Source organism: Protopterus annectens, chromosome 1.part2 (genome assembly GCF_019279795.1).
Source record: "Protopterus annectens isolate FY-2018-M chromosome 1.part2, PAN1.0, whole genome shotgun sequence".
Lineage (NCBI taxonomy): Eukaryota > Metazoa > Chordata > Ceratodontiformes > Protopteridae > Protopterus > Protopterus annectens.
In genome coordinates, this window is record NC_056727.1 from 363,690,240 (window position 1) to 363,712,644 (window position 22,405).

The window sequence follows — 22,405 nt, forward strand, 5'->3', positions numbered from 1 at the left end:
CATGTTTTACTTGTTTTACTGTGGAAGTGTGTTATACAAACATTCCATTTACTGCAGTACTTTTAGTGGATATAAATTTGGTATTATTGACGTAGTTAGAAATTATACAGGGGGTGGTGATTCTAAAAATGTGCTACTTAATAAAGAACTGGTATGGCAAGTTAGGTTAAGATCTACTGCACCACCTGGATTAAATGAATATATATCTGTTAAACCAGATTTGGTACAAAAAGCTTCCACAGTGTGACTTTACAACTTATTTACTTAGTTGCGTATTTGCATAGTTTTATTCAACATAGACTTTTTATTAATTTAGATTTAATGTTCAGTTAGATTAAATGTTTTTAATAGGTGGCTGTACTTGGAGGTTTTTAAACTTAATGCAGCATTATGGCTTAGTTATTATTTCCTAAAACATTTTTTTATGATGGTATTTTACTGTTTCTGGTAATGTTGCTTTAAATTGTTAATTGTCAATGATAACTAATTGGGGTTTGTATAAAAGACAAGTAAAACATGGAAGGAGTATCTGATGAAGTCTTGTGCCTAAGACGAAAGCGCTTATGGTAGCTGCTCCTGTGTTCATATCTTAATAAAGTGGATTATTGATGGACTACTGGTCGTTTTAATGATATTTGGACAGCTTTATTTTGTCTTCTTGGTTGGACTTGTATTTTATTCATTCACTCTAGTACTTTTCAGTAAATTATTAACCTAAGACCAATTATGTTGCTGCAAAATGTTTTTCTGTGCAGCATAACATGTATATGGTAGTGCTTTATTCTTTGATAATACTTGCATCTGATATATTTATATGTTAAAATGTATAAAAATATATACATATAACAACACCATTATACCTAAGATGCTGTGATACATGTATTGTTTAGTATAAAAGGGCTTTTCTTTTGGTCTGTAGTGAAAATGGATCTTAATGACTTAACATATCTGGTCCAACAAATGAAATGAAATAAAAAAAATAGAATAGATATGATTTAAAGAAATATAATTGCATTGTCTTTCAACATATGCTTATGTTTTTTTCTCCACAAAAATTGGGGTTTCTTACTGCTATCCTAATTCTTTACCTAAAAGCACTGCTTATTTTTCAGTTTTCTTTTTGGTTTACTTCAATTTAGTTGAGCACTTGTAAAACACTACAGTTTTCCATAGACAGGTGAGACCATTTATTCATCTTGTTCAACTCTTTTGCTAAAGGTTGTGAGGGAACGGAGGTCACCAAGCCATGTTTTTCTCTGTGTTCTTGATGAACTGCATTATTTCCTGTTATAATAAGTATGGCAGGCTGTCTTGCATTTCCAGTAAAGGTTAGTCCCCTGGAGTAGAATCTGCTTCCTTTACCAGTTTCATAAATAGTTTGTTGTATGGGATCTGCATTGCTGTGACCTTATCCTCTCCATATGGTCAGAAAACTCCATACACTGCTCTGTCTATGTAGATATACAGCCTGTTTCAGAAAGAATTTGGAAAATGCTGTGCTTAAAGGCATAACATCCTGCTCTCCAGTTGCACTGGCCTCCCACTGTGCATTGTACAAATGTGTGTGTGTCATTCAGTTGTGAAGATCTTTCTATAAAATGTTCATTGGTTTCTCTCTGAAAATTTGAATACGATTATACAGTTATGCTTTTGTTTTTACTTCTGAAGACTTCTATTACTGTGTCTTTCCAGGCTGTGGCTACAGTGTGTCCTCTTGAATCATTCCATTACTCCAGCTGTCAAACAATAAATTGATGCGTATCCCGAGATCCTCAACCCAGAGTAGCCACTTTGCTGTTTGAGACTGTATTGTATGTTCCTACAGGTAGAGCATTTTGAGCTAAGGTATTCTAATTATGTGAAGTACTCATTGTAATGCACAGGCATTAATATGTGATGACTGGTGTATGAATCTACACTCGCTAGTGCCATTTTATATGTAATGGGCAGTTGGCGTAAAGAACATGTTGTGCATTGTTAACTTAGGTAATAGACAGCACCAAAACAACATTTACATTAACCAGCCGCAGAGAAGAGTTACAATCATTGACACCCCATGGTATCACCCAGTCACTCTCAGCTCAGCGCCTTCCAGTGCTGTCTTACCAGCAGTAACTAAACGTTGTCCAAGTCTTATCTTACACACACACACACACACACACACACACACACACACATTGTGTTCCAGGTGGGGTTAATGATATCTGTCCAGTACTTGACATCTTTTCCTGCTTTCACAGTAATGACATTGCCACCAACCAGACCAGTTACAGACATTTAGAACATAGTTGCTGTTCACCCTTAAAATAAGCCAACTGACTGTTACATATTTATATGATAGCCATAGCTTTAAGCACTTGCTTTTTAAAAGGCAGATGCTAGCAATTGCAATGTCACCAGATTTGTATGCAAACCATTATATTAATAAATAAACAAGTGATAGCAAGCTTTTGAAATTATTTGCTTAAATTTATTTATCTCAAGTAATGTACTTTGTGCAAGCAACTGTATACTTACACAAAGAAATACAAAATACATGGTTTTTAACAGACAGATGGCATAAAGAAGAGCTTTGGCTGTTATCTTGTCTGGTCCTTTCATTACCAGTAGCTAAAGAATTACTGATCTGGTTCTGTAATTTCCAATAGCTGCTAAATTAATTAATTCTGTCTTTGTCTGACTTCTAACTCCAAATAGCAGTTGCACAGTTTTACAGGCAAGAAATTACAGGCTTGAGCTTCGCTCCCAAAGCTGCAGTTCTCTGTGCTCAGTTTGAGAGCAGGGCAAACAATCCTGAACTAGTATTTCATGTGTGGCTTTAATTTTGAATGCAAAGTTTCCTATTGCCACAGCCACATAACTCGGGGAGAAAGTTAGAGTTTAAGTAAGGTAATACATCCTTTGACTTGTGATGACATTTCAAGGAACACTGAAGTGTAGGCACTGCAAGTGTGTGTATGCTTGAGTAGCCAGTTTTACTTTTCAATAGCCTTGCTGGATTGTCAGTGACAGTAACCACATATTCTGTGCAGTTCACAGTTTTATATCATGTACATTTTAAATTTTACAAGATTTATTGAAGAGAATGACCACAGTGTTAGGCAAAAATAATTACAGTAACTCTGCTTAATACAGCAGTTCTGTACATTTTACTGGAAGACATTTACAAGCTTCACTCAACCTGTAATTTTCATCATAAAGGCAGACAAACAGGATGCTGCAGGATCCAACCCTTCCACCTTGCTGTCCCTTATGACATTTTTGCTCCCACTTAGTGGTAGGGCTGTACTTTGCAACACACCTTCACATTGACGTCCCTTCTTCTGACATTTTTGCTCCCACTTAGTGATGTTGTGAACTGTTTTAAGTGTAGGTTTTTCTGAGGTCTGTGGAAGCTGTTTGTGTGAGCACATCAGCAAAGAATTGGAGAGTGTTCCCCTAGCAATACCTTGTAGATGGGCCTGGAACAGCCCAGGAATGGTGCTAGAATACTTAGAGAAAAACATTGTACCTCCAAGTCTAAAAGAAAGCCTGGCAATCATTGAAGTTTTCTCAAAGAAACCTACATCTCAAAGGTCCATTGTTATGGTAAGAACCTTTTAGTGCTGTTTTTGATATTTGTTCTCTTCAGTCATCCTGTATGATGGTTACATAGGCCTCATGGTATAGATAAACCATCGCGCATTATGTGATCCTTAATTTTTAAATTTATTTAAGGGATATGAAATGAGCTCACAGTGCAGAGGTCAGGGCAACTGGAGAGGAAGAGGAGGTGGTGGTTTCCGAGGCTGGAGAGGAAGTGGAACGGGAGGTTCTGGAAACTATTCTGGAAGTTGGAGAGGCCGGCCTTGGAGAGGAAGAGGAGATGGAGGAAGTGCACAGAGAGGAAACTGGAGAAAAGGCCATGGAAGTTCTGAAGGTGGTAAGTTGTGTGTGCATGATATTACTTGAGAATTCTGTAGCAGTTTTAGTAGAGTATATGCCATAGAAGTGCAATGTCCTTGAAGTCAAAATCTTATACAAAAATCAGTAGGAAGTAGGATTAGAAAATTAATTGGTCTGAGCAGTTTATTAACTTTTCAGTCATTCATTGTAACTGTATGGTTATTACTTTTTGTCAGAATGCCACTGAATCAAACACTGTTTTATAAAAAGTTCCTTACCCAAATGGCAAGATAACAATTTGTTTATTTATGTATGCATGTTTGTTTGTTAATCTTGTTAGTGGGCTGGAACAATATCCTTTTTTAGCTATTAGGATAGCATAGATATATGTATACAGAGAAATGTAACTTATATGTGTAACATGCAAGTGTTACTAGAAATTAGCTAGACATATGCAGATCTCTAAACTGTGAAATATTGATTGCTGAACAGGACTAAGTTTCATGTAAACTGAATATGTTACAGTAATGAACTGTGCTTGTATTGGATTAATCCATTGAAGTGAGTGCTTTGAAGTAGGCAACCAGGAGTAAGAGCTTACTGAGTGAAACAGGGGAATAGATGCCAAACAATTGTAAAAACGCAATGCAGAGTTGGATAATTTGAAGGTGAACACAGTTATCCATTGTCTTTGAGGAATTTGCATTTGTATTCATTGCACAGAAATTCTTTTAGCCTTTTCTTAAACAATGAAAGCAGGGCATAGTACAAACTTTCCTAAATCTTTCATTGACCACAGTGGAAGTAAAGAGTTGGTCACCAGCAATGTTGTCTGTATCCAAATGGACCCGACATTGCTTGCTAGTTCGAGACATGACTGGTTGTTAAGGTTCAATGCAAAGATATTCTAGGCTGTGTAGCTTAGAGATAAAACTCATCTGACTTGCACATGCTAGAAGATCATAAACAGTGAGCATTTTAGTGCCATGGATGATGCATTTTTTTTGCATCGTGTTAATCTTGTTGCAAAATCCGGTAGGGTGCTGGATTCATGTATGTGAACGTTTTCCATCTTTTGTACATAATGCTAGTAGGACCCATCTGGAATACTGTGTTCAGTTTTGGGAGCTGTACTTAGAAAACATGTTAAGCTGCTGGCTTATAATCAACATGATGTAGAGCTTGAGGAACCCTGAATAACAGAGTAACATTAGGTCAGAAGGAATAGTAGTACTGAAGGAAATATGAGCTGGGGGGGAGGGGCATGATATAAACTTTAGTGATTAACCAGAGAATAAAAGAGAGGGATGGAAATTAAAAGTCAACACAGTCACAAACGCAGAAGCCATGGAACCAGCCTGTTAGAGCTGAGGAAAAGTTTCCATTTGTGGTGCTTGCAACTCTGGTTAATGTAGCAGGTCAAGAGTAGGGTGCTTGGCCCATAATGGGGAAGAGTTACTGAAAACAGACAGCTTTTTTTATTTCCTGTGGGTGGATCCTGGGGCCTTTGCTTTAGGTAGGATTGTGTTCTAGTGAAAGAAACCAAAGATATCTGCATTAGGATCTTACTTACACTTGTAGAAATTGCACTCATGTCATTATGTACTATATATACTCGTGCACCTTTATACACTCAAACTCTAGCTTTGTTTTTAGCAGGCTCTAACTTCACTGTATGATGACAATATTGAATGGTTATTTTGCAGTGTATTGCAAATTTGCATCTTCAATGTTCTTACTGTGTCTACTTTCTATTGTAAATATGCATTTTAAAATATTCTTACTGTGTGTACTGTCTATTGTAATTGGAATTTGCAGTGTATTACTTTGTTTTCTTGCTGTTGCATTATGTTTTGTATTTCTTAAACATTGCATTGGTTGTACTGCCTTTGGAGCTTTTCTCCCCGGGCCTCCACTGAAAATGGGTTCTTCTTGACCCAGTGGACTTCCCCGGTAATCAAACTGAAATAAATAAATAAATAAATAAATAAATAAATAAATAAATAAATTATACATTGAGGGAGGGGAATGGATAAGTCTTAATAAGAGACTGCCCAGGTCATGCGATGGAAGTACATTAGGACACCCACATCTCTATGGGAGGTGGAGAAAACGCAGTTGATGGTAAGAATCCAGGGGGAAGGGAAATCCAAAGTGAAACAGAGACCATTCAGGAAGAAACTGAAGTAATTTTTGTTCGGTGTTTACATATGTCATCAAATGATGCCGGCAGGCGATTTTATGACCTGCAAGTTCAACCACATTTACATCTACCACCTGTGCATCTGTGCCGCACATATATTCTGCCTATCCCATATACCCTTGATCAACCCTTCTTTTAACATGTCTGTCATCTCCTTATCCCATTACTACTTAGGGTTCCTTTGTAGCAACATTATTATTATTAATGTAATATCACACATACACTTCAGTTTTACTTATTTCAATAAAGCTAAAACTATAACTCCTTTTTTTAAGGGAAGCAGGGTAGTGATATTAGGTGCTGAGAAATACTTTCTAATCTAGATACTTATGGTAAAATTTCTTTTGTCCAACATTGTATTGACGTAAACAGCTTAGTGACACCACCTGCTGTGATCTGTTAGTTGACAGTGCACTTCACTTAAGTGATTCTTTCAAAGCTGCCTTTCCAAAGCAATTCTCTATTGACGGTTTGATTAGGTCTGTGAGTAAATAGCCATTAAGGACAGTACCACTGCCTCAAATAGAGGTATTTTACTTAAACTTTTGCCTCTGTATTTGGATTCATTTTTCAGTCAAGCTAGCAGACATTTTACAGGAAGGCTTTATAGAAAGTAATAATCGTTGGAGTGGTATTCTATAGATCATCATTCCACATGATGTAGGTATTGAGACCTCAAGATGGTTGTTGCACACCCATTTCGAGTTTGACAACAGCAGTATTAATGTGACGTTCACTGTGCATGTGAAATGGTGCTGGAGAATGATTTAAGCAGGTGTAAAATGGTGCGAAGATGATATATATATTTTTTTTTGGTAAAAATAATTCTGCCACAGGTGTGTCCATGGCACCAGACTATCTACAGTCCGTCAAAATTTTGTACCAGAACTCTGTCTCTTCAGTCTATCATACATATAAAACTGCATACCAGGACTGCTCACTCTAACAGTACCATCAATTGTTTCAGACTAATTGTTACTTTTCCCCCCTTGGTTTTGAATAAACATTTTATTAGCTCAGATAATCTTTACAATCATAAGTACAATATAAAAAAGTAGACAAGATGTTAATCCATAGAATGCTATGAACTGCCAAAATGTCATTAACTCCATTCCACTATAACAGTAGATGTTACAAATACTACAGAATTTAGCATCAAGGTTATTGACCTGCTTTGACTAAGCATATGCTGGGGGATTCGCACTGTTTCTCAACTTGCTTCTCTGAGGAATCCTTTAGTCTCTTAGTGCCAAGTACATTGCTTTTCCTTGCTCTTTTAAGCCACCCAGGCTGACCACATCCTTTTGTCTTTGCCCTGTCTTTGAGATGTTTACCATCATGCTTAATGATGTTATCCATTGTGTCCCTCATCTTCTGCAGCAGAGTAACTCCGTACTCTTCCAGAGACAGCCTAGAGACAGCCTTTCTTGCTACTCTCACTAGTACAAACAGTAGGTTAGTATGCTTTTTGGATGCTGTCAATTGATTGCCAAATGTTATTCATTCTTGGTTTAACAAAGCTGAATTTGTATTAAAAACATTGTTTAGGAAAGTCTGGAGTAGTCCTTTAAATTATTCTGATGATGCTTGACATTTCCAGAAAATATGCTCTCTCATATGCCTATCATGCTCCAGCATCTATCATTTGTCTGCAGAAACCTGTCTTTGAGTCCATCCAGATTATAAAAGTACATGTCCAAGCACTTCTGGGTAGAAATTCTGACCATGGAGGCCTTAGTAGTACAGCTGGGCAGATGACATATTTTGCTTCAGGATTCTTCAGAGATGCCTGTTTATTCAGTCCCCCAAGCCTTATCTGATCCCAAAGGATAATTGAAGTCCTCTTCCTTTTTTCAAATTTTTAGGCCAACATCCCCCCCCCACACACACACACACACACACTCCCCACTGTAAATAACCAGTTTGTAAATGTGCACTATACCTGTGTCAAATCATGGACATCTTCAAGGTAGTGAATGACTGCAAGCAGACAGTGCATTTCCCCATTATCTTTAAGTTAATACAGAACACTCAATCTTACTTTTTTTTTAGTTTCTCAGCTCCATAAGATATGAGCAAGTTCTTCCAAGTTACTACACAACCCTGTGCTTACAATAAATGCATTTTCAGCTGGAGCTCTTCCAGATATAGCAAGGGTTTGGTTTAACCAGCCCTCCCTCTTCTTTTGGAGGTGCCACCATCTTATCTCATGCAATTCTCTGTTTACCTCCCTCCCAAATAAAATGTCTCATAAAAATGACCACTGTTGTCAAAATATGCTTGAAGGGCTCCTCTGGAAAAGACTGAAAAATATACATCTACTGGGGTGAGGTGGGGTATAAAAAATTCAAAGCTTGTACCCACTGGTGAAGTTGTAGTGGTACTTCCATCATTTCACATCATCCTGTAGTCTTCTAAAAATTCTCACTGGTTTGATTAATGAAGGTATAAGGAGTGGGACCAAACCATACTCTAATGTATTTCACGTGTGCTGATTTCCACAAGAAACAAATTATGTTCTCGGGTCAAAGGGAATACATAATTTATGACAATAGCCCTGCTTTTATCTTGATTGACTTTATAAACAGAAATCTTCTCAAATCTAAGTATTTTCCAAAATAGTCAGGTCCAACTCTGGATTAGAAAGATATAAAAGATTGTCATTTGCAACAGAGATGGTACAACTATTACGCCCTTGATTTTCATCTTACCTCTGTGAGGGGCTGTTAATATAGCACAAAACAGAATGCTGATTGGGGCAGCCTTCCTTGCTCTTGATAACCTAAACTAAAGCGCTTAGAAAGAATCAAACAATTTGTTGGCTCTTACATGTAATTCATGATAAGTCTCAGATATTAATTGGACTATTAGGGGGTATTCTGACTTTTTAAAGAACCCTCCTTAAATATGGCCATTCAGCCAATCTTACTTTTTCAGCATTGAGGCTGACCAAAACCAGCTGTTGTTTAATTTCACAGGTATTTCTTACAAATAAGGAGGTTTTCAGAATATTATCACGTCTGCCATCCCGATAAAACCACACTGATCCAAACCAGTGAGTCCTAAAACATATCTTTATTATTTAATTTAATTTAATTATTCATTCATTTGGAATTGGCATAATAAGTATTTACCTAGCAAACACAAGGTGCAGGGCTTCATTCTCAACTAGGGTAATTGGCTAGGCTTAAAATGGCCAATAAGCATAGTACTAACATATAAATCTATTCATTCATCCTTTGTTGATAAGGTTAGCCTGTCTAGGATAGTGACCTGTGTTCAGGGAAAATCAGAGCTGCTGTCTGTACTGCTAGAGGAAATTTGGCCAGGACATCGGGGAGGTTCCCCTTCTCGTCATTCGTCTGAGTGGAAACCATTTTGGAGGATCACTTCCTGTTTCCGTTCCAGGTGCAGAGGTGGCACGGAGAAACAGGAAGGCAGATGGGGAGAAAGAGATGATGGAGTAGTGAAAGAAATGAAGGAAAAAGCAAATATTGAGCTGGAGAATTTGTGCAGGATTTTGAGGAACTGTTTCAAATAAACCTGTTTGATGAAAATCAGTTGACTTAGCAAATGATGGATGGTAATTACAACCCTCCAGTATGGAGGGTTGTGGGAGGATTTACTTAAAGAAATGTTGGTGCAGAATGAGCCAGAAAATGAAGATGATTCCTGGGGAGACATTATGGAGAAAATACAAAATGAGGATGCAGAGATAATACTGACGAATAGTGGGGTGATGGAAAAGAAAACATATGGAGAGAAGTGGGGTGATGGAAAAGAACACATATGGAGAGAAAGTAAAATAAGGCAAAAGTGGAGTAGCAGGAAAGAAGGCAGAAGAAAATGAAAAAAGGAAGTATGTTGTAAGGATTCAAAGTAAAGAAGACAAAGAAATGAACAGGTATGGAGTGTGGGACAATTTAATAACTCATTTGGGTGTAAAAGGCAAATGAAGTAAGAGTATTTATTCTTATTAACAAGGAGACCAAGGAGAAATTTTGTGACATTATATCTGAGACTGTTTTTTCAATGGAAATTTTTTTTTGAGAATATGAAAAAAGAAAGACTGTTAACTATGATCTTTATATGATAAAAGCATTTAACAGGGAAAAAGATTAATGTAAAAGCTTTAAGTAAAGAACTACTGGATATTGCTAATGTTTATGACAAAAGAGGTTATGGACTGGTAGCTGGGATTGTAATATTGTGTTAAAAATAGAAAGAGAAAAAAAGATGCATATACCAAGCATGATAAATGTGAAGGAGAACATCGGTGTTGTTAAATACTGGGGACAACCCAAAACATTTTTTTTGTGGAAAAGGATATTAAGTAACTGTGACAAAAGAAAATGTTATATTTGTCGGGAAATTGGACATGATGCAAAAAATTATGTGAATTGAGGTATTATAAATGTAGCAAAACTGGACATTTATGGATGGATTGCAAAAATGAAAATAACAGGAAAAAGAAAAACAAAGAAAACTAATTTTAGAAGTAGTAGAACTAGAAGAAAATTGCATGAGAAAAAAGTTATAGAGGACATAGAAGAAGGTTTTGAAATAAGAGATGAAGAAGGCAACATTACATTATTTATGGAGTTAGTGTCTTTTTGCCTTCAGAATAATTATTTTAAGTTTAATGAAGAAAATTTTCATCGGATGCAAGGGACAGTCATGGGGACATCTTTTGCCCCCTTGTGCAGGTATGCAATTATTGTTATGGCCAAGTTTGAGACTGATATATATGTATATATATACTACTGAAAACTTCCGAACTGTTAAAAACGAAAACAGAAATCCAATGAATAGACGCTGAGCCAGAACTGTTATTTGCTGAGCGCTTTCATTCGCTTTATTGATAACAATCGAACTTCATCAGAGCAAAATGTAATGCACTTGCAGTACCGTGCGAGCTTTAAATAGTCTAACTGGTATAAAAAATACTTCACTGTGATTGGTAGATAGACTACGCCAATGCAGTAGTATTTGGACTAATGAGAGACACTGCTATAAAACAAAAGGCTTAATGTGCTAATATCCTGCCACTAGAGGGCGTGCTGTAACTTTTTAGTTGTACCACTTTAATGCACATTTAATGTTGATTGTTAATGTGTGTGTGTATATATATATATATATATATATATATATATATATATATATATATATATATATATATATACGCGTGCACACACACACAAAAACTTCTTTAAGTTACATGTAGTCAAGTATTTTCGATACATAGACAACTTAATTTTTTGTGTAATGAGGGTCTTAATGATGCTCGAAGTTTTGGTCAAGATATACAGGTTAATAATTTTGGTTTAGAATTTGATGAACTCCAGATGGGTAAACGGGTAACTTATTTAGATATTAATTTGTTGGGGAATACAGGTGAACAAATCCAAGCTATTATTCACAGGAAGTTTGATAATATAAATTTATTTTTATATGGTAGCAGTTGTCACCCCCCACATTTAATGTCGATGTTATCATATAATGAATTCTTATGGCTAGAAAAATGATATAGTTTGGATATGGATTTATATAAAGAAATATGTAAAATGACAGAAATGTTTATTAAAAAGGATATGATAGAGACAGGGTGTGATGCCCGCGCCCTGGCCCAGTAATTAAGGAGCCTTAATCCTCACTGCTAGCATCAGTGAAGGGTGTGCACATTGGGGGAATAACCTGTACACACACAGTAAAGTACAATTTCCCTTAGGAGCACACAGAGATCACAGTCAGTCTGGGGCTAGTTTCTCCCTTTCTCTCCAGATCCCCAGTAAGACTCCCCACTGTCACAGCTATAAGGTCCAGAACTCAGCCTAGTGGTCAAGCTAAAACCTCCAGCACCCTCTCTGTCCAACCAGTGCTTCATGTCCCTGCCCAAGTAGCTGACACACACACACTTTAAGATTTGATTTATATACAAACACACAGGCACTCCTGGGGAAGGCTGGCACAGGTTCTCCAGCTGTGCCCCCTTTCTGCCCATACTATAAGATAGAAATCACTGCCACCTGCTACTGTTATTTACTATAAGGCCCTTGCCAAATGGTGACCAGTTTCACTGTGTAATATTACTGTTATCCAAATAGTAAGTGTGATTGAGCAGCAAGACTATTGAAATGGCCTGGACAGTATCACCAAATACATGCAATGTACTCTAAGAGCTTAAATTATCTCTACACAAAATGGCCACAGTTGAAAGGTTTAAAAATATTTAATAATAAAACACAAGACAAATCTCATCAATTTAACATAGTGCTAATCAAGAGTTCAGAGATCACAGGAAACTTTTAAAACAATATTGTAGGATAGTCTGACATAACTACAGAAAACAGCTATGCTAATCTGGCTATATTTCTATCTAACTCTAAGGGAAATACTAAGTTGTAAATAATTACGTACATACAGAGCAAAGCGAGTGCTGGTGAGCTGATGTGAGCTTTAGACAAAATCCAAAAATGCTCTCCTTTCTTTCTGTCCTTAGTTTTTCAAGTGACCCTTGAGAAACGTTGCTTGAGATGGTTAGGTCTGTCTGGGTATACGTTACCCCATTCCCTGCCTTGAGAGCCCATCTACGTTGGCATTGCTAATTCCACTGCGGTGCTGCACTGACATACATGCTTGCAATCCTAGGCTTCATCTTAGCAACTTGGCATTTTGCTGGTTGGCTTGGTGCAAGCATGTTGGGGGATTGCGATCTGTACCTCATACAGTGAATTTTCTTTCATACAGATAAGGCTGAAGTTTCTGCAGTGCCTATACTATGGCTAGACATTCCTTTTCTAGAGCTGCATAGCATTCCTCCCTGGGTTGGAGCCTATGACTGAGATAAACCATGGAGTGCTCTTCTCCGTCTGAAGAAATCTGGCCAAGTACAGCTCCCACCCCATGGTTCGAAGCATCCACCTGCACAACAAATTCTTTGCTGTAATCTGGGCTGGCTAACACAGGGGGTCCTCCCAAAGCTTCTTTAAACTTATGGAATGCCTGCTGACATGCTGTGGTCCACACTACCTTATCTGGCCTGTTTTTCCTTGTCAGGTCTGTGAGGGGAGCAGCTATGGTACTATAACTGGGGACAAACTTTCTGTAGTACCCTGCTGTCCCTATGAATGCCCTCACCTGCTTTTTGGTAACAGGTGCAGGCCATGGCTTAATGGCTTCCACTTTGGCCAGTTCTAGCTTGATCCTACCACTCCCCACTCTATGTCTCAGGTAGGAGACCTCTGCCATACCCACCTGACATTTGCTGGGCTTAATGGTCAACCCTGCCCTCTGTAGTCTGCCCAGCACCTCCCTGACATGCTGAAGGTTCTCTTGCCAGGAATGGCTGTAGATGGCAATATAATCTAGATAAGGAAGGGCAAACCCTCCTGCTAGGATCTGATCAGCCAGCCTCTGGAAAGTCACTGGGGCATTTTTCATCCCAAAGAACATCTTTATGAACTCATACAAGCTAAAAGGAGTCACAAAGGCTGACCTCTCTCTAGCAATGGGAGTCAAGAGCACCTACCAGTAACCCTTGGTAAGATCAGTGGTGGTAGGATACTTAGCCCCACCCATCTGCTCTAGGGCTTCATCTGTCCTAGGCATGGGGTAAGCATCTGACTCTGTGTGACTATTTAATTTCCTGTAGTCTACACCAAACCTGGTGCTGCCATTCTTCTTTGGCACCAGCATCACTGAGGAGACCCAAGCACTACTGGGCTCTTGAATTACCCCTAGTTCCAACATTTCCAGTATCTCCTCCCTCAGAGTCTGTTTGACTCTCTCAGGCACCCTATAAGGGCCCTGCCTGATAGGCCTTTGGGGTCCTGAATCCACCTGGTGCTGTACCAGGTGGGTACACCCCGGTTACCCAGTGTGAATATGTCCCCTGTAACACTGCTCGGATTTCTCGAATCTGGGTAGGAGATAGCTGCTGGGGCATTGCTACCTCTTCCACTGAGGTGTCAGTCCGAGCCTCACTGAGGAGATCAGTTACCAGATCTCCCTCTGTCTCCTCCTGCAATCCACTGCAAATACTCAGCACAAGGGCCCCCTTATCATGGTAAGGTTTCATCATGTTAACATGGTATAATTTGTGCTCCTACCTAGCAGTTCTACCATGTAATTAACATCACTGACCTTCCTTACCACCTTTGTAGGGTCCTTCCCAAGCTGCTTGCAACTTGCTGTGTCTGGCAAGAATGAGAACCATCACCTGCTACCCTACAGCATACTTTCTAGCTCGAGCATTCCTGTCATAGCATACCTTTTTCTGCTGTTGCCAGATTCTCCTTGGCCCAGCCCATGAGTTCCCTGAGCCTTGTCCTGAGGTTTAGGACATATGCCACAACAGACTCCTTGTGAGATTCACACTCACCTTCCCACTCATCACAGATTAAATCTAGAGGCTCCCTCACCCTTATGCCCATACAACAACTCAAGGGGTTTAAAACCTGTGGATTCCTGGGGAACCTCTCTGTAAGCAAACAACAAATGGGACAAATATTTGTCCCACTTTCTCTCAAACTGGTCTGCAAATCCCCGTAGTGTGGACTTGAGTGTAGAGTTTAAACTCTCAACAAGACCATTAGTCTGGAGATGGTAGGGGGTGGTCTTCAGGTGCTTCACCCCACAGTACTTCCACAGACAAGCCAGCAGGTCCGACATGAAATTGGCACCTCTGTCAGTTAGTATTTCTTTTGGGAAACCTATCCTGCTGAAAACCTCTAACATAGCATTTGACACCTTTTCCGCCTCAATCGAGGACAAAGCCACTGCCTCAGGGTATCTTGTAGCATAATCTACTACCACTAGGATATACTTTTTCCCTGTGGAATTTGGGGTACTCAGAGGCCCCACAATATCCATAACTACCCTCTGAAATGGCTCCTCAATTACAGGCAAAGGCATCAAAGGAGCTCTCACCTTGTCTCCTGCCTTGCCTACCTTTTGGCACTGCTCACAGGTCCTGCAGTACTCTGTTACATCTCTGGAAATTCCAGGCAAATAGAAGTTCTGTATAATACGTCTCTTTGTACGTTTTATGCCCGTATATCCTGCAAAAGAAATATCATGGCCTACGGCTAGAAGCACCAGATGGCAGGCTCTAGGCACTGCCAACTGCTGTAGTCTCTCACCTTCTAGTCCTCCCTCAGGGATCTATTCTCTGTACAGTAACCCTTTGTCCCAGTATTAACCCTTCCCAGCTTCCCTTCCACCCACCAGTCTTGGCTGCAAGTATGTGGTCTGACTGGGTCTCCATGCTACCAGACCAACCTACTGTTGGCATTTTGTCTTTCCCACTTACTGGCTCTTCCACTTTTGTTCCTGCATTCAAAACATTTAACCCTAGATCCTGGACGTGTACCTGGACTAGTGGCTTCCCCCCTGTTACTGGCAGCAGTTGGGGCAGCGGGGCTGCCCACCATGGGTTCCTTTAGGCCCAGCCCACAGCACTGGCATCCCTTTGTTGTTGCTGTGATGCCCTGTGTAGCTGGCTAGGTTCTTCCTCTCCCAACTGAAGTAGCACATTGAAATAAGTACTTAGTTCAGCAACATATTCAACATTTTCATCTGCCCTGTGTGTATGCTCACAAAATCCTGCATATAAATGTCCTGACTGAACAAATAATTAAGGAAGCAAGGTATTATTGGCTTATGTTGTTAAGGGACAAAAATTTGGTGAAAGTATTGCAAAATAATGTGTGGATATCATATAAAAGAGGGAGGAATCTTGCAGATATGGTGGTGCATAAAACTTTATTGCACCGAATTTGACATTGTATAATAATATATCTTTGAATCTTTGAATAAAGTGACATTTATTTGTAATAAGTGTTCTATTTGTAAATATATAGTAAAGAATTTTAATGTTATTAATGGGATTAGATTTTATCCAGATGGAATTTATAGCTGCAATACTAAAGGCATTGTATATATGTTAATGTGTATTTGCAAATGGGAGAGACAGGTAGATCTTTTAAAAAATGTTTGCAGAAACACATTAGACATTAAAAACATGAAGTTGGATAGTCCTTTGGGTGCACATTTCAAAAATTTTCATGCAGCTAATCCAGATTGTTTAAGGGCAGCTATTTTAGAAAAAAATCTTTTTTTTACTGGGGAATGTGTTGACATTAAGGATAAATTATTGCAGAGGGAAACTTTGTTTATTTTAAAGTACAACACCTTAGAGCCTTGTGGCTTAAATAAGGAATGTAATTGGAAGTATGTTAATAAATAATTAAGTGCTAATTATTCAATTATGGACTGGCATTTGAATGAATCAGTGTTTTGTGTTTGTTACTCTTGGAGGACAGTTTTCAAGCCGAAGCAATAAGTGTGTTAATAAATTTGCTGTTTTGTCCATGGTCAGTTGTTTTTTATTAGTTTTCTATTTGGTGCTTTTTATAAACTGGGAGGTAGTAAAAGGGGGAAAATTCTATTGGTAAAAGGGTACAAGCCAGAAAAAGAAAATTTAAAGGGATTAGTACAAGAGAAACAAAGAAAGGAAATGGATGAAAAAGAATATATACAGCTAACAATTCACACCTGGTATAATGTTTAAGGTGTTTGACTCACAGACATAAGGTACAGAGTTTGATTCTCACCATTGGGAAGACAATTGGTTAGGCTTAGAATGGCCTACTACGAAAGCTAGCCCAGTAATTAGCTATGGATTTATGAAACCACGAATGTAAGGAAAAGGAAAAACAGAAATTTTAGAGTGGTTTCTGTAAATGTCAGTAGTATTAAGAATATAGTAATAAAAATAAAATTTTAGAGTGATATAATACATGTGCTGTAGATGTAATTATACTAGAAGACACAAGATTTGTAGCAAATGAAGAAAGATTGCAAACAGAGAAACTATGGGGAGGAAAGATAATATGGAATTTGGGAAATGTGAAATGTTCTGGAATAGTTGTATTCTGTAGAAGTGCAGTAAAGATATTTGATGTAACTTTAGCAATAAATGGGAAGATAACCATTGTAGATTTAAAATGGAAAGCACAAGTCTATAAAATTATAACATTATATGCTTATACTAACTGTAAAGAAAGGGAGAGCTTATTTCATCAGATGTTAGAGCATGTAGTGATAAATACGAATATTATAATAACAGGAGACATTAATTGTGATTTAAAAGACAAACGTAAAAAGACAAGAAATGATATAATAAAAATGTTAGAAGTTATTAGATGTGATAAGTTAAAACTTTGGGACAAAAATTCATGGACTTACAAAAGGAGTATGTATAGGACTGAAATAGATTATTTTGTAGTATCAGAAGGATTAGTTATAGGAGAAGGGGAGGTAGTTTAAACAAGATTTTCTGATCATCTTGTAATATGGCTAGATATAAAAGAAAACAAGGAATATATAAAATAGGCAAAAGAATGCAGCAGATAAAAGAGAAAGCATGGAATGAAGAAGGAAAGAGATTAGTGAGACAGTTATGGAAAGATCATATTACTGTGAGAGCGTTTTATAAAAAGTGGTCTGAATAGTGGTTGATATTTAAGGGAAATATAAAAAAATTTTTTTTTCTTTTACAGTGGCAATATGTGAGAAAAGTAGTGAGAGAAAAATATTAAAGTACATATGCATTGGATGATTTAGAACATAATGATAGAAAGTGCTTTGAGAGAAAAAATAATTATATGAAATCAATCAAGAAAAAATACAAGAATTGTTACAAAAGCAAATATATATTTTACAACGAAAAAAAGAAGCACTATCAAGTTACTTAAGCACATTAGTAAAGGAAGATGGTAGTGTAATGAGAGAAATAAAAAAAGTTAAAGGAGAAATAGAAAAAACTCAGAAAAAGATTATAAATAATGTAGTACAACATATACAAGAAATGCTTAAAGAAAAATAATGTAGTGAAAAAATGTGGAAAGTAAAAAAGTTAACATAAAAAGAGAATACAGAGTTGGAAAAGGAGATTTCTTTAAATTAGCTAAATAAAGTATTAGGACAAGCAAGTTTAGATTTGTCTGCAGGCCCAGATGGAATAGGGTATGAAATGTATAAATTATTTAAGGGATCGGAAAAAAATATTTTTTAAAGATTTTGAATGAATGGTTAAATTAAGGTTTTATGTAAAAAGAATTATGTAGTGGAATACTTAAATTCATGTGGAAGAAAGAAGATAGAAGTGAATTAAAAAAAAAAAAAGAGAGACCAATAGTATTGAATAATAATGATTAAAAGATTATGATAATAATACAAAAAGATTTGAAACTAAAATGGGAAATATTATGGAACATAGCATATATATATTATAAAGGGGAAAGGTTGAGTTATTCATGATAGAGCAATTGTGAATGATATTAAGAACAGAAAAAAAGAAGTGAAAATCATGATAAAGCGATCTTAATAAGGCATCTCACACAATTGGACATGAAATCTTAGGGGTAATAATGAAAGAATATAATACAGGTTTGAAAGTTAGGAAATTATGTACGTCAGCAGTAAAAATACTTGTAAATGGCTAGTTAAGCCAAGAGATACATATGAAGACTGGTATAAGGCAGGGATATCCGATGAGTTGTATACGCTTTGCATTAGTTATGAATATGAAAGTATGTGAAATAAATTCCAAAATGAAGGTCGCAGGGTGTATAACACCTGAAGGATTAAGAATTCCAGTTCTGTTAACACATGCAGATGACATTATAATAATTACAAAAATAAAATTTGGATAAAATAAGTAATAATTTGCACAGATGAGTGTTTAGAGATAATAGGGATGGCTTTAATAAAGAGCAAAGTAATGGTTTAGGTGATGTAGTAAATATCGGAATATATTTATTTTTTTTATTTTTATTTATTTAATTTATTTAACATTTGTTGACCGGGAAAGTCCGACTAGGTTCCACAGATCCTGTTTTCAGTGGAGGCCCGGGGAGAAATGCTCCAGAATATATACTTTACAATGAATGAAATTTCTGTGTTAGGTGTAAAATCTGGGAATAAAGATGTAAGTAGAATTCAAGGGGAATCCTGTAGAAAAAAATAAAACAAACATGTAGTTTTTGGAGAAAATGTAAATTATCTTTTAGAAAAAAGTTTATTTGATTAATTCTGTACTGATGGTAAAAGTAACAAAAGTGAAATTATGTTGACAACAGTATTTGAAAAAGAATTGTTGCTGATATATATATATATATTTCATTTGTATCAGGTTCTAGATTAAACCCAGTAAAAAGAGGAGTTTTATATGTAAATAAAGAAGGAGGTTTGGGTTAATTAAACCAGTGGTATAAGCTGCTTCATTAAATTTTTGCAAAGTATTAAAGTGGTTAAATAAAAAAAAATACGAGAGATTAGTAAAACTGTTTAAATATAAGAAATTTGGGGTATGGTAAAAAAGAGTAAAAGAGAAAAAGAGTATGTAAATGAAGAAATAAAATGTTACTAAGAAAAATATATTTTTATGGAAAATAAAAATTGATGATAAAAGAAAAGTATTTTTGCTCAATGCTAGTAGTCTAAACAAAAAACTCCACTCCCTAGAAGCTCTCTTCACTCTAGAGAATGCTGACGTCCGTGCGGTCACTGAGGCGTGGTTTAAACCCACAGAGAGCACACCAACAGGTTATAACGCCTTCCCTTCCACACATTTAGACCAGCTACTTCACAGGCAGGGACTAAAGTTGGAGGTGTCAATATTTACATCAAAAATAAATATACTTCCAGGCTAGGCAAACAAGACAATGCACTTGAGCTGCTCCATGTTCAAATCACCATAGGCAAAATCCAATGCCACTACCTATCAAGTTGTAGGCACCCCCATGACCCAGGAAACTCATACCATGTATTTAAACTTATTAGAAGCACTAACCATCCAACCCAATGCCATATTCATGACTGATTTTTAATTACCCAACTATTAACTGGGAATCCTATATGACCTCAAGTGTACAGGCACAGAGATTCTTGGATTTTGTAAACATAAACTCCCTGGACCAGATAGCCAGTACACCAACCAGGGGTGCAACCATTCTGGATCTGGTCCTCACTAATACAGAAGCGTGCTGCACACCCCCTACTGTAAAGTCTTCCTTGGAAAAGTCAGACCACAAAATGGTCTCCTTTGAAGTAAAAAAAAAAAAAAAACCTGGACCCCGAGCTAAACCTGGAATATTCAGGAACTACTCTAAGGCTAACCTCCTGCTATTAAGTGATAACCTGGCAACATTTTAAGCTTCTATAAACCCTGAGAACACTGCTGCCTGTTCACAGAAACCCTGTACAAGCATGTTGATAGCTGCATAGAGATAGCTGTACCACCAGGAAGAAGTACAGAACTAACTCAACAAACACGCCATCCTGGTGGAATCACAAAATCAGTAGGCTGTATAACAGAAGGAAGAAAATCATGACAAAAATTAGGAGGTGCAGCACCCAACAGGATAAAAGCACTCTTATCAAACTAAACAAACAACTCAGAAGCCAAATAAAGTCTACCAAAGCCAAGTTTGAGGTAAGTTTGGCCTCCCAAGCCAAGGACAACTACAAAGAATTATTTAGCTGTGTTTGCATCCTCAAAGGCAATACACAATTCTGTGCAAAGTTGATTATAAATGGAGCCACTTATAATGAGCCAGAAGATATAGCAAACCTCCTGGATGATAAAATCAGCTCCAACTTTACTCCACTCTCCCCATCAACCTTCCCCTGTGGAAATACCATCAAATATAACTCCTCCTACTGTCACTAGGGAACAGGTCCTTTATGCTCGCTCTAAGACCAAGAACACTGTATGAATGGGCCCAGATAATATCCCAGGGTGCCTTCTAAATAGCATGAAACATGACCTATCAGGACCTCTGGAATTAGTATTTAACTGTAGCCTCCAAACAAGCTTTGTGCCTCATGAACAGCAACAGTCATCCCTCTGCACAAAGATGGGCCATCTATAGACCCTGGAAACTGTAGACCCATAAATCTTACTAGTGTTAAAATTAAAGCCATGAAAAGAATTATCATGGAAATGATCAAACGATATATAGTAAACATCCAGACACTGGACCTAACCCAGTTTGGTTTCGTCAAGGGCAGATCAAGCGACTTCTTTGAGAAGGTAACCAAAGCAATGGATGAGGGAAAAATGGTTCACACTGCTTACCTTGGCCTGGCCAAGGCATTTTACATATTACCCGACTTGGGCATTGTGTACAAACTCGTATATCAGCCGGTGGATAGCCAACTGGCTCACAGACAGGACCCAGGAAGTTAGAACTGGGGAGTCCATCTCTACAAAGTGGTCAGGCACAAGTGGAGTCCCTCAAGGATCAGTCCTTGGACCGCTCCTTTTTGGCATTTACTTCTCTGAATTCAAGGCCAATGTCAATGGTCTCTGGCCGACTAAATTTTTAGATAATTACAAATTAGAAATTGTCATTTAATCCCACACTGACATAAAATGTTCTCCATGAGGGGCTGACACAGGCAAACAACTGGTGTCAGAATCATGGACTAAAACTAAATGCCAAGAAATGCATAATAGTATCCTTTGGGAAGTCATCCACCCCTGGTAACTATCATATTCCAACACAACCTTTAGAGATGACTCAGTATTCAGAGACTTTGGGACACACATAGATAGTAATCTAGCCTTTCACCATCATGTGTCTATAGTAGTGAGGAAATCATTCTATGTTGTGCAGCTTGTAAACAAAGGTATGGCATCTAAGTCCAAGGAAGTAATTGTTCCACTGAATTCGGCATTCATCAGACCTGTCATTGAGTACAATGCCCCCTTTGGAATGTACCTAACTAGGCATATGTAACATTGGAAAGTCCACAGAAGTTCTTCACTAAAAGAATACAGGGTATAAATAAAATGTCCCATGCAGAGCACCTTAAGGCCCTATCCCTGTATTCTGTCTCCTACAGGCTTTTGAGGGAAGAACTATGCCTGGCATACAGGGCATTGTCAGACCCCACTCTGATGGACCTCCTGCATATCCACAAAACAAACCGCACCAGAATTACCTGTTCTAAAGACTTAAACCTGTGATATAAATAGGACCTGCTGGAGAGACAGGTATTGTATCCCAGAGACTAGCCCTTCTATGGAACAGGTTCCCCATCCATTTGAAGCAGAGTTCCTCCCTAACCCAATTCAACTGCAACTTAGACAATTGGATGGGAAACAGGAAATTTATCCCTGGTTTGGCACCTATGTCTTTAATTGACACAAGCAACCTGTAAATGGTTCATCTCCCAAACCCCTGCTTACACTTATCGAGGGTATCAGAACTTGCCAGAGATTTGGGATGCATGGCTAGGCTTAAAAAA

General features: G+C 37.7%; 1 protein-coding gene across 1 annotated transcript in view; it reads left to right on the forward strand.

Annotated features, from left to right (window-relative positions):
* Positions 1–22,405, forward strand: part of MCM8 (minichromosome maintenance 8 homologous recombination repair factor) — a 929,462-nt gene that overhangs the window by 9,068 nt on the left and 897,989 nt on the right. The window contains exon 2 of the mRNA XM_044056450.1: positions 3,718–3,922. Coding sequence (XP_043912385.1) covers positions 3,727–3,922 — 196 coding nt within the window. The 5' untranslated portion in view covers positions 3,718–3,726. The remainder of the gene's footprint in view (positions 1–3,717; positions 3,923–22,405) is intronic.